Below are 12,337 nucleotides of genomic sequence, written 5' to 3' on the forward strand. Positions count from 1 at the left end.
TGCATCAGCCCTCTGCAATGGGGAAACTGAGGCACGGGGCTTGAAGTGAGGTCTCAGGGCTCCCGCCTGAACCCTGGAGAGGGGGAGTTTGGCCTCCAGGAGGTGCCAGGCCTCCCGCCCTCCAGGAATGACCTCGAAGTGGGGGACTTTGGTCCCAAAGACGTCCCAGGGTCCAGCGGGTGGGGGCGCCTGCCCGGCTTTGCCCCTGCCCGGCTGCGGGGACGCTTGGACCCCAAATCCTAGTGCCCCCCCACCACGGAGGGCTCAGGGCACCTGGGCGCAGGGATTGTCCAGGGGACACCGCGTGGGGAGGGACCAAACCCGGAGCATCCGCCGGTCGGAGGCTGTTCGAGGTGACGGCCGGGACACGGCTCCCACCCTCCTGTCCCCTCCTTGAGCGGGGACATTTGTGACAAGCGTCGCCCCAGGAGTCCCGCTGTGTCTCCTAGGGGGGGGCAGTGTCCCCGGTGTCACTTTACTAGGTGTGTGTCGGGGGGGGGACAGACTCAAGGACGTGACACCCCGGGGACAGAGCCAGGCTCCTTCCTCCGCCCGGCTGGTGGCACCGTCCGGGATCGGGACCCCCGGGGGACAAGGGGACGTGGCAGGGGGTGGCAGGTCCCCGGGGATGCTCGTGAGCCCTGTCTGGTCCTGCAGAGCGGGGGGGGCTGTGCCTGGGAATTCATCCTCGGCGGCGATGGTGTCACAGGAATGAATTAGCACATCGTGACGTCAGGGAGCACATGTGGGCAGCACTTGCTTCACCCCCCTTAATGAGCGCGTGTGTGTCCCCCCCTCCACCCATAACCCACCCCCCCCGGCCTTTATTTTTCCCCCTAGAAAAAAAATATTCTGGAAATTTCTTTGTTTTTTTTCCTTCATTTTCTCACTGGGCATCTCGGCGGGGGGAGATTCCTGCCTGATGGGAGTGGGGGGTAGCAGTGTCCTGACAGCCTGGGGGTCCCCAGGGCGAGGGGGGTGTCGGGGGGGGGGAGAAGGGGACAGCTGCCATGCTCTGGACACTGATGCCACGCACATCGGGGGGGTGGGGGGGCACACGCGTGTGCATGTGTGTGCACGTGAACGTGTGTGTGTGCACAAACCAGAGTGAGCACGGGGGGGTGCTGAGGAGGGGGGGGGGCTGCTCCCACTTACAACCCCCCCTCCCCGCCCCTCCAAATGCCACAAGTCCCAAAACCAACACACTGCTCCCCCCCCCCCCCCCAGTTCCCAGGGGATTAGGGGCCTGCAGGGAGCCGGAAAGGCAGAGGAGGGGGTCAAGGGGGGTGGGTGTCAGCGGGGGAGGGGGGGCTTTGCATAGGGATTGGATCCCGAGCCCCCTCCTGAACAATGACCCCGCTGCTAAGCTGCGGCTGTTGGGCCAATACACACCCCCCATCCCCCCCCTCCCCCGGAGAGACCCCTGCCCCGGCCGGAGGTGACACCCTGGGGACAGGGTGGGGGTGTCCTGTCCCATCCCATCCGCCCCCTCCCAGCTCCGTGCATCCTTAACTCCCCATTTCCTCCTTGCCCCCTCCGTGGGCAATCAGATCCGTGTGCCCCCCCCCCATCCCCTCATTAATCAGTCCCTGTCCCCCTGTCCCCCCCCGTCCTGCTGCCCCCTGCCACCGCTGTCACCCGGCCCCAGAGATGCGGGGGTTGCAGACCCCCACACGCCCCCCCTTTCTGCCCCCTCCCCATTCCCATCCTCAGAAGTTGGGGATGGGGGTGAGGGGGGTGGCTGGGGACATCCCTGGCCCCAGGATGGGGACAGAAGGACCCGTGGCAGTGTCACTCGTGGGTGTGGGTGTGACGGGGATGGGGATGGGACCCGTCCCGTCCCCCTCCTGCCCCCCCGTCCCCCTCCCCACTCCACCCCCGGCGCTGCCCCACTGGAAATGGAAAATATTGACGGGCTGGGGAGCTGCCAAGGGAAGCGGCCCTCCCCTTCTCCGCCCCCCCCGGAGCAAAATGCCTTCGTGATGGCTCCATGGGACACGGGGACTTCCCCTGGCGCCCAGGGGTCAAGGGCAGGTGCCGGGAAGGCCTGGCCTGGGGGTGGGCAGGGGGGTGGGCACCGAGGGGGGGCACAGCTCCCCGGGGGACTCGGAGCACCCCAAACCCGGCACAAGGGGCAGGAGGCACAGCGGGATAATTAATGGATTAATTAAGCATCCTGGGAGGAGGGGTGATAGGGTGTTAATTAACCCCCCCCCCATCTGTGCCTTGTGTCACCCCCACGCTGTCCCCATCCCTGTGTCCTCCCCACCGTGTCCCTGTCCCCTTCCGTGTCCCCACCCTACGACCCGGCTCCTCCCGCGACCCCCCCATCCCCTCCCACCTCCCCACTTCCCAGTGCCCCCCCTCCCTCCCGTGTCCCCCCATCCCCTCCCTCGTGTCCCGCTCCCCTCCTGTTCCCTTCCCGCCCCCGGCCCGCCCCGTGCCCGCTCCCCCCGCCCCGTTGGGGGTTGTCTCCTCCGGGGGGGGGTCCTGGGGAGGTGGGGGCGGAGCTCCCGGCGCGGAGCCGCTTCTTTGGATAAGAGGCGCGGAGCCACGGCGATGGGCAGGTGAATCGTGAGGGCACCGGCACCGGCAGCAGCGGGGCAGGGCGGCCCCCCCCACCTCACCGCCGAGCTTCCCCCCGCCCCTGACGGCACTTTTGGGGGTTTTCCGGGTGTTTAAGTTTTGGGGTTTTTTTGTTGTTGTTGTTGTTTGATTTTTTTAGGGGGGAGGGGAGTAGGGGCTGTGGTTTTTTGTTTTTTTTTTTTTTTAACTCCCCTCCCCCTTGGCTTTCCCCGGGTCGCCGCCCCCTCCCGGGGCTACCGGGAATGGAGGGGGCGGCGGGAGCCCGGCGGGGTGGGCACCGCTGAAACGCACCCGGCTGCGGGTCCCGGGACCGCCGGTGGGACCCCCATGAGCGGCTGAGCGGGGCCGGTGCCCCCCGCCCCTCCATGGGCGCGCTGGAGCCGGGCCCCGGAGCCCCCCGCCCCGCCGCCCCATGCTCAGTGGCACCCCCAGCTTCACCAAGGAACCACCGGGACCCCGGGACCCCCCCGCCTCCTCCGCCTACTACGGCGAGGGGGGGGTAGCGGAGCCGGGACCCCCCCCGCTGCATTACGGCGCTACCGGAGGCTTCGGCCGGTTCCTGGGACCGTGCCCACCTTACCGGGCACCGCCGCCCCCCGCCGCCCCCAAGGGGAAGGTTACGCCGTGGAGGGTTACTCGGAGCTGTACGCGGGTGCGGAGGGGGTTTACCCCCCCGGGGCGGCCCCGTTGTGCCCCCGCACCGGACCCCTCTGCGCCCTCCCCGGTTACCGGGCGGCCGGGAAGGTGCAGGTGATGCTCAACAACTTCCCCCTCTGGGCCAAGTTCCACAAACACCAAACCGAGATGATCATCACCAAGCAGGGCAGGTGAGACGGGGGGCACCGGCCCGGGGGGGGCACCGGGGAGGACCGGGCAGGGGATCCGTGGGACACCGGGACAGAGCCCGGCAGGGACACCGGGAGCCCTACGGGAGGGCAGGGTCCGACTGGGGGTGCTGGGGTGGGCAGGGGGGTGCGGGACGGGCAGAGTGGGGGGCTGGGGGGTGGGAGGCACGGTGAGGGGCTGGGGGGCTTCGTGTCCCCAAAGGGCTGGGGGAGTGGGAGGTGGGGGGGGGCTGGGGGTCCCCATCCGCTTGTGCTGAGTTGGAAGGGGGGTGTGAAAGAGGGGGGACCCCCAATCCCTGTGGGTTTGGGGGTGATTTTCTGTGGAAAAAAAATAGTGGGGGAGCAAAGTGGATCAGTCCCCCCTCCCTGAAACCCCCGGCCTTGTTTTCTTGAGGAGTTTTGGCTTGTTGGAAGGAGAAGGAGCTCTGGGATGTCCCCACCTGTGCTGGGGGGGACAGGGGGGGTCTGGAGCTCCTGTGCCCGGGCAGGGTTGGTTGTGCCAGGCAGCTCGTGGAGCTGGAGCTGGGGGGGGGGTTAAAGGCAGAATTTATCCTGCCCCAACCCAGGGGTTAGAACCAGAACTCGGTGCTGCAACAAGTGGTGAGGGGGTCCCTGCAGCCCCCGGCCACCCATGAGCACAGGGGACGGGTGGGTGGGTGGGTGGGTGGGTGACACCTCCCCTTGCTCTGTGGGGCAGGGGGCTCCGGGTGCCCCCCAGGAGCCTGGGGAAGGGGGGAGACATTTCAGACACATCCTGGGTGTCCCCTCCATGCCGGGGTGTGCACAGGGTCCTTGGGGCAGGGGGGGGCAAAAGTGACCCCCCCTCTGCCACCACCCCTCTTGGGAGGTCCCAGTGGGGCCGTGTGGGGGAGAGGCAGGAAAATTTTAGGGGGGGGGAGCTGAGCAGAGGCCTCAGCCCCCTCTGGATCAGGCTCGGGGGCTACGCCACAGCCCCCCAAAATCCACGGCAAGGGGGAGAACGGGGCAGAGACCCTCCCCTCCCCAACATCCCCCCTTCCCCTCCTGGGGGTCTCCTTTTGGGGGTGTGGGGGCTGCTGGAGGCGACGTGGGGTGGTCTGTCCCTGTCCCTGTCCCCGTCCCTGTCCCTGGGCTGAGACAGACGGTGTCACTTCGATGCTGAGCCCAACCTGCTGAATGTGTTGGAAGTCTGAACACGTTAAGGTCGCTTGGATTCCCACCGCCGTTCCCAGGCCCTGCTCTCCCCCTCCGGGCTCGGGGACACTTGGCACTAAACTGTCACCGTCACCCGTGGGGTGACATGTGCCCCCCTGCAGCAACCAAGGTGCTGGGTGGGAGGGGGGGTGACAGGGCAGCCCCAAATGGTTGTTTCTCGCTGTTCAGATCCCCCAGGAATCTGCTGAATTTCTCCTCTCCTTCCCCTCGTGGCCTGTGCCCATCCCCGCTGCGTCAGGGCAGCTCAGGGTCTGGGAACTGGGGTGCTCCCCCAACACACCCCGAAAATCTCAACCCCTCTGCCAGCTCCCAGCCTGGACCTGGGTGATTTTGGGGGCTCTTTTTTTCATCTCCTTCCACCCCAGTGGCTGTGCAGAGGGGCTGGGGTCCTGGGGGGGGGAATGTGCTGGTGTTGGGGGGGGGCTCACAGCAAACCCCATCTGGGGAGATGTCAAGCAGAGCCACAAAACATCCGTTTCCCCCAGCCCTGAGCTGCTTTTGCAAAAATCTGTGTGCAGGGCCTGGCTGCAGCTCTGCTGAGACAGGAAAAACCCCAGAGCAGGGGCTTGGGGTGGGGGGTGAGCACCCCAGAGCAGCCCCTGCAGGGCTGGGGGGCTGGGACATGGTCTGTCCCCCTGTGCCACTGTTGGTGTCCCCAGGGAGAGGAGGGAGGGTGGGAGATGGTGGCACTGGGGTGCAGGGTTGTCACCTCTGCTGTCCCACTCCATCCCACACCCGCTCATCTCCAGCAAAAAAGAATTCCCTGAAGATTTTCCCACTCGGGCTCCATCTCCTGCAGCTGGGGGGGCTCAGCCAGGGATGGATTTTCTGGGGAACCCCCCAGGGAGTCTCTGTCACCCTGGCAGAGGGATCCGGGGAATTCCTGGCACGGGGTTGTGCTGCCAAACCAGGGGGGGCTGTGGCTTCTGGGGGGACACGGGGGCTGCCTGTGCCTTTTGGGGGGACACAGGGGTGCATTTGCTATTCTGTGGGGACAAGAGGGCTGCCTGTGCCTTTTGGGGGTGACCCGGTGCTGCTTTTGGGGGCGCAGGAGCTGTCGTTGCCTTTGGGGACACAAGGGGTGGCACGGCCATTGGAGGAGATGCCAGGGGTGGCTTTTTGGGGGACACGAGGGCTGGCAGTGGGGGGACACAGGGGACAGCTCTGGGGACAAGGGCTGGCAAGAATGAGTGGTGGCTTTGGTTTGAGGGGTGAGCACAGGGGGTGGCTTTGCCCTTTTTGGGGGGCACGTGGGGATGGTGTGAACAGGCCCAGGCGGTGGCTCCTGCTGCAGTTGTGCTGTGTCACGCTGCTGTCCCCTGTCACCATCCCCTGTCACCATCCCCTGTCACCATCCCCTGTCACCATCCCCTGTCACCATCCCGTGTCCCTGTGCCATCCAGCTGTGCCGTGTCACCGTGTCACACAGCTGCACCATCTCACTGCCACCGTGCTGCCATGTGGTGGGACGGGGGGGCAGGTGGCACTGGGAGGGGACACACATGTCCCACACGTCTGTGGTTCTGGTGGCCATTCGGTTGCCGTTGGGCAACTGAGGAGGTGGTGGCTGGGGGGGGGTTTGAGCTCCTGCTCCCCAGGGGAGTTTTCAGGCCCCCGATTTCCCTTCCACCTCAGTTTGTCCCATCCCGTGTCCCCATGTCCCCAGTGTCCCCAGTGTCCTGTGTCACCCAGCATCCTCGTGACACCCACGTCCCCTGGATGTGTCCCCTGACTCCTCTGCCCATGGTTTGCTCGCCCTCCCCCTCCCCATTCAATCCCCCCCGAGTCGAGGGACCTGAGAACCAGGCCCCCCCTTCAGAGAGGGGAACCAGGGGGTGCCCCCCGCCTTTTGGGGTGCCCCTTGGGTAAGGGGGTGTGTGAACACCCCCCAAATCAGAGGGCTGAGCCTGGGGGAGCCGAGCCCAGGGGGTGGTGGGCAGAGGATTTAAAAATAGACCCGAGGAGCACAGGGTTTGGGGTCTCACCCCCCCCGCCCCCCCCTCCCGTGCCCCGGCCGAGCCCTGCGGTTTGCACCGCGCCGTGGTTTGAGCTCTGAGACTTTTTCTCTGCTCCGCCGGCAGCTTGGGGCTGGGGGAGCCGAGGAACTGGAGCTGGGGAGCGAGAGAGGTGCAAAAAAAAAAAAAAAAAAAAAAAAAAAAAAACCCCCAACAACAAAAAGAAAACCCCGTTAAAAAAAAAAAAAAAAAAAAAAAGCTGTTTTTTTTCCTCCCTGCACCTTGCAGCAGGTCGGGGCTGGTGCAGCTCAGAGCCCTTTGGCACAAGGAGCACGAGGCCTGGCCCTGAAGGGACTTGGGGGGGGTTCGGGGGGGCAGGGAGTGCAGACCCTGCTGCTGCCCCGGGGTGTGGTTGCGGTTCGGGGAGGGGGGCAGGGGCCGCTTTTCCTCCCCAGGGCTGCGCTGGGCTTGGCAGGAGGTGTGACCCCCCCAGGCACCCCCCGAGGCACACGGGAGAGGGGATGGGGGCTGCGAGGGCTCGGACGGACCCCCGGGGCACCCGGGATGATCCAGGGTACCAGGGATGCTCGGCTGGAACCCAGGGATGCTGGGGGGTGCCCAGGATGCTCGGGGGGTACCCGGGATGCTCGGGGGTGCCCGGGCACACACACGTGTGTGGTTCCTTGCCACCAGCCTCTTCTTTCTTTTTTATCTCTTTCGTTCTTTCTTTTTCGATTTTTCTCTTTCTTTCCTATTTTTCTCTTTCTTTTTCTATTCCTCTCTCTCTCGCAAAGGCAATTTTGAGTCAGCACCCTCCCCCACCCCCCCCATCCTGGGCTGCTCGTGCTCTTTGCTCCCCCTGTGCCCGAGCAGTTTCCTGCTGATCCTCCCCCCCATCCCCCAGCACCCAGAGCTGCCCCCACCCCAAGTTCCCAGCCCCTCACTGTGCTCTTCACCCCCGTTTCACCCACAGCCCCCCAAGTCCAGGCAGGGACCCCCCGTTTGCCATCAGCCCCCTGCCAGGGATGATACTGGATGGAATTTGGAGGGAGAGGATTCAACTCTCCCACCCCAAGGCTGGGATTTGGGGTGTGGGGGGACATTGGGGCGCGTCCCTTTTGGGGTGTGGGGGTGGCAGCTGCGGCCCCAGGGGCCACAGGGTCCCCTCTGTTTGTCCCATCCTGTCCCCTTCCTGCCCTTGGCGCTGGTGCCCAGCCCGAAATAGCAGCGGTGTTGGTTTCCCATCCGGAAGGTGCTTGGGGAGGGGGAGGAAGATGCCGAGGTGTTTGGGGGGGGTGGGAATCATCCCCGAGAGCATCCCCCAGCTGCTGGGGTCAGTCAGACCCAGCCGGGCACGGGGAGGTCATCCCTCTGCCTCAGTTTCCCCATCACTGCTTCCCGAGGCAGAGCCACCCCCTCGGGGTGGAGGAAAAGCGGGGGGGGATGTGACAGTGTTTGTGCCTCTGTCCCCTCCCCAGGCGGATGTTCCCCTTCCTCAGCTTCAGCCTCTCGGGGCTCAACCCCGTGGCCCACTACAGCATCTGCGTGGACGTGGTTCTGGTGGATCAGCACCACTGGCGGTACCAGGGAGGCAAATGGGTCCAGTGTGGCAAAGCCGAGAGCAACATGCCAGGTGTGTGTGTGGGGGGGGATGTCCCCCAACCCCTTCATCCTCATCCTCATCTTCCTCCTGGCTGTGCCGGTGACACCGCTGTCCCCTCTGTCCCTGTCCCCCCCCCCAGGGAACCGCCTGTACCTGCACCCCGACTCCCCCAACACGGGGGCTCACTGGATGAGGCAGGAGGTTTCCTTCGGGAAGCTGAAGCTCACCAACAACAAGGGTGCAGCCAACAACGTGGGGCAGGTAAAGGTCCTGACACCATGCTGGGGTGGGGGTGCTGGGTGTCCTCCCGAGCCCCCCCCCGAGCCCCCTCCCACCTCCCCTTGCTCCGTGCCCCCCCAGATGATCGTCCTGCAGTCACTGCACAAGTACCAACCCCGGCTCCACGTGACGGAGGTGAAGGAGGGTGAGGGGGGGGACCCGGACCCCTCCCCACACACCCACACCTTCACCTTCCCCGAGACCCAGTTCATCGCTGTCACAGCCTATCAGAACGCTGATGTGAGTGTCCCCCCTCCCCACTCACTGGTTTGGGGGTGCCCCCTCCCAAGCAGCCCCCCAGGAGCATCCTCACTCCACCCCCGGCATCCTCCCAGGGCCACTGATACACCCCAGTATTACCCCAGCATCCACACCAGTAACCCCCACCCCCCCACCAGCCCCTGCTACCCCCTCCCAACACCCTCTGAGGTCCCCAGCATCAGGGGGACCCCAATAGCAAACCCCCCCCCCAGCAACCCTTCCATCTGCAGCCACCCCTGTTACCCCCCCTCAGCATCCCAGTAACCCCCCTCAAATCCTTTTAGCATCCCAGTACCCCCCTCCTCATCCCCTTGGCACCCCAGTAGCCCCCCCAGTGCCCCCCCAAAGCATCCCAGCACCCCGCAAAGCCCCAACCCCAGCACCCTAATGTCCCCCCCCCAGACATCACTGAGCTCCCTGGGTGCTGGGGCCTCAGGGCACCCTGGTGTGGGCTCCTCGAGGGAAAAGAGGTGGTGGGCACATCCCTGTTGAGGGGGGGGGGAATGCTGGCAGCCCCCCCACCTCCGTGTGTGTCCCCCCCCTCCAGATCACGCAGCTGAAGATCGACCACAACCCTTTTGCCAAAGGCTTCAGGGACAACTTTGACTCGTGAGTTTCTGCCCCCCTTCCTCACCCTCCTGCCAGTGTCCCCCCTCCCTGGCTGACAGGAGGGCATCCCCTCCCCCCCCCAAAAAAAAAAACCCCACCAAAAAACCCACCCCTTCCCCCCCTTTGTGTGTGTCCTCCCCCCCCAGGATGTACCCAGCCTCGGAGGGCGATCGCTTCACCCCCTCCCCCCCGGAGGGTCCCTCCTGCCAGCAGCTCCTGCCAGCCCCCCGCTTCCAGCCCTTCCTACCCGAGCAGTACCCCCTGCCCCCCCCCAACCGCTTCTTCACTGCCGACCGGGGGGCTCCGCTGCCCCCCAAGGACCCCCCGCGTTGGTTCTTCACCCCCCCGCAGCCCCCTCCCTCCGCCGGGACCTTGGAGTACGGTGCTTACGACGGGGGGTACGGGGGGGGCAAACTGGTGCCCTACGGGGTGAAACCTTTCCCCCTGCCCCCCGCCCCACACCCCCCCCTGCCCTATTACCCCGAGGGGCCGGGGGGCTTCGGGACGGGGGGGGGGGGATGGAGCCCCGGGCAGTACAAGGGCAACCCCGGGGCTCTGGGCTGGTACCGGGAGCTGCGGGGGGAGGAGAAGGGGAAGGAAACGGAGGGCTGGGCCCCCGAGCCCCCCCCCGCCACCGCCCCCCCCTCGGGGGACTCCTCGGACTCGGGGCTCTACGAGTGCAAGCGGAGGAGGGTCTCCCCCTACCCCTCCAGCACCGAAAATTCTCCCCCCCCGCCCCGCAACGGGGACATCTACGACAAGGACCCGGGGGGGGACGGTGGCTACTGCGGCTTCTACGGCAACTGAGCCCCCCCTGCCCCCCCAAGGGGTCTTCTCTGTGTGTTTGTGTGTGTCCCCCCCCTTCTATTTAACACCCGTGTCCTGGGAAGACTTGAGCAGAGGGGGAGGGGGGGTGCAGCCCCCGGTGCCACCCCGGAGGGGCCATGGGGGCAACCAGGGAGGGGAGAGGGCATGGAGGAGGGGGGAAAGGTGTGGGTTGTTTGTTTTGTTTTGTTTTGTTTTGTTTTTTTGTTGTCGGTGGTTTTTAAAGGCAAGGGGGAGGGGGGGGTGAATGCTGAAGTATTTATTGAGCCCCCCCCTCCTTCCCCCCCCCGTGCCCTGATTTGGGGCTGGGGGCTGCAGCATATCCAGCAATAAAGGGGATGCTATGGGGCACGGCTCTTGGCTCTCTGCAGGGGTGCGGGAGGGAAACTGAGGCACGGGGGGGGAAGGGATTTTTTGGGTCCCCCTCCTTATCTCACTGAGGGGATCCAGGTGTGAGGGGATGGGGGGGAAGGAACCTTTCTGTACAGCCCAACTCTTTGCAGCCTTTATTAGAGCAGCCGGAGGGGTGGGAGGTGGGGGGGGGTGAAGAGGGGTCTGCCCGCCCGCGGGCCCCCCCTCCCCAGCGAGCCAGGGACCCCCCCCAGGCATCCTGTGTCCCCAAGGCTGGGGGGCACTGCCAGCCCCTGCCCCCCAAGTGCCCCAGAGGTCCCCAAGGCTCTGCCCCAGGCTCAGGGGGGGCAGCTGGAGGGGTACCACACACTGCCCCCCCCTCCCCATTTTATAAGAGTTTTGCTTAAACTCTAGCAAAACAGATTGGGGGGGTGGGGGTCAGCACACCCCAGTGCTGGGGGGACCAGCCCCCCCAGTGGGCACCACTGCTGTGATGAGCTGAGGGGGTGCTCAGCGCCCCAGAGCGGGGCTCAACAAACACCACGGGCTGGGGGCTCAGCACCGTGGGCAAGGGGTCTCAGCACCCTGGGCAGGGGTCTCAGCACCCCGTGGGGGGTCTCAGCACCCCGTGGGGGGTCTCAGTACCCCGTGGGGGGGTCTCTACCAGAGCACTGCACTGTCCAGGTGGGCAAACCCGGGGTCGAGGCGCAGCTTCCAGTAGGTGTTGTTGGTGACCCACGACTCCTTCCCGTTGGCATCCGTCAGCCTCCTGGGGACAGGGAGGGGGGGGTGTCCCATCTGGGATGTCCCCCAGACCACCCGGGGGGTGGGTGGGATCCCCGTGTGCCCCCCATCCCCCACCTGAAGAAGCGTGCCTGGTGGGTGATGTTGTTCTCCTCCATCACCCGGCGCCGGTCCCGCTGGAGCTGCTCGATCCGACGCTTCTGCGCCTCGGCTGCGGCCACGTTCCCCTCCTCCAGGTACCTGCGGGGGGGACACAGACACAGACACGGGTGTAACGAGCTGCCCGGCCTCAGCACACCCCCTGCTCCCCCCTCCCCATCCCTGGGGTGCTGCTGACCGCTGGTCGGGGCGCAGCCGGGTGTCAGTGGAGGGCAGGACCCTGCGCAGCTCCGGGCTCAGCTGGTTCAGCTCCAGGGCGAAGCGGGTGAAGCCGTAATTCCGCTCGGGGTCGGGGGGCAGGGGGTCTGGGGGGGGCATGGGGAGGGGGTGGGAACACACACACAGAGTCCTGAGACCCCCAGCGTGGGCTGCACCCCCTCCCCCCCCCAAAGATAACCCCCAAAAGTGGGGTCATCACCCCCTTCCCCTGCCTTTTCCCTCCCCCCTTTTCCCTCCCCGCCTTTTCCCCCCCCTCTCTTCCCTCCCTTCCCCCCCCCACCCCACCCTGAGGGTCCTTACTGGCTCTCCAGATGCAGTGCCCGGGGGGGGGTCCCCGGTGCAGCCCCTCGTGCCATTTCCCGGCCAAGCGCTCGACCACGGCCCCGCTGCGGCTCAGCACCACCCCCTGCACCTCGTTGGACCCCGCGCCCCAGTACCGGGCCTGCGGGCAGGGGGCGGGGCGTGGGGAAAGGGGCGGGGCTATAGGAAGGGGTGGGGCCATGGGAAAGGGTGTGGTCATGGGAAGGGAGCAGGGATACTGGGAAAGGGCGAGGCCACTGGGAAAGGGCTGAGTTAACGGGAATGGGGCGTGGTCACGGTAAAAGGGTGTGGTCACAGAGAAAGGGCGTGGTCAGGGTTAAAGGGCGTGGTCAGGGTTAAAGGGCGTGGTCAGGGTTAAAGGGCGTGGTTGAAGTTAAAGGGCGTGG

At 66.0% G+C, this 12,337-nt stretch overlaps 2 protein-coding genes across 2 annotated transcripts; one reads left to right on the plus strand and one right to left on the minus strand.

Annotated features, from left to right (window-relative positions):
* The first annotated feature begins 2,504 nt into the window (after nt 1-2,504).
* TBX21 (T-box transcription factor 21) lies at nt 2,505-10,506 on the plus strand. Its single transcript, XM_071728525.1, is given in 8 exon segments — nt 2,505-2,991; nt 2,994-3,194; nt 3,197-3,413; nt 8,059-8,213; nt 8,323-8,444; nt 8,544-8,702; nt 9,271-9,332; nt 9,479-10,506. Coding segments are annotated over 8 exon segments (1,617 nt in total). The 5' UTR covers nt 2,505-2,951; the 3' UTR covers nt 10,140-10,506.
* Nucleotides 10,507-10,646: 140 nt separating this feature from the next.
* OSBPL7 (oxysterol binding protein like 7) lies at nt 10,647-12,331 on the minus strand. The gene is made up of 4 exons (XM_071728365.1): nt 11,931-12,331; nt 11,590-11,716; nt 11,370-11,492; nt 10,647-11,277 (listed from the first exon to the last, which is right to left on the minus strand). Exons 1-4 carry the CDS (start codon nt 12,148-12,150, stop codon nt 11,169-11,171), a joined length of 579 nt encoding a protein of 192 aa, XP_071584466.1. The 5' UTR covers nt 12,151-12,331; the 3' UTR covers nt 10,647-11,168.
* Between the last annotated feature and the right edge of the window lie 6 nt (nt 12,332-12,337).

The sequence above is a fragment of the Heliangelus exortis genome, chromosome 29, assembly GCF_036169615.1.
Source record: "Heliangelus exortis chromosome 29, bHelExo1.hap1, whole genome shotgun sequence".
NCBI classification, from domain to species: Eukaryota; Metazoa; Chordata; class Aves; order Apodiformes; family Trochilidae; genus Heliangelus; species Heliangelus exortis.

Coding starts and splice junctions, on each gene's coding strand:
- OSBPL7 (XM_071728365.1), bottom strand. CDS start 12,150: ATGACCACACCCTTTCCCATGGCCCCACCCCTTCCTATAGCCCCGCCC. Junction 11,717..11,930: donor GCACTGCATCTGGAGAGCCA/GTAAGGACCCTC, acceptor TGCCCCCCCCAG/ACCCCCTGCCCCCCGACCCC. Junction 11,493..11,589: donor CGGCTGCGCCCCGACCAGCG/GTCAGCAGCACC, acceptor TCCCCCCCGCAG/GTACCTGGAGGAGGGGAACG.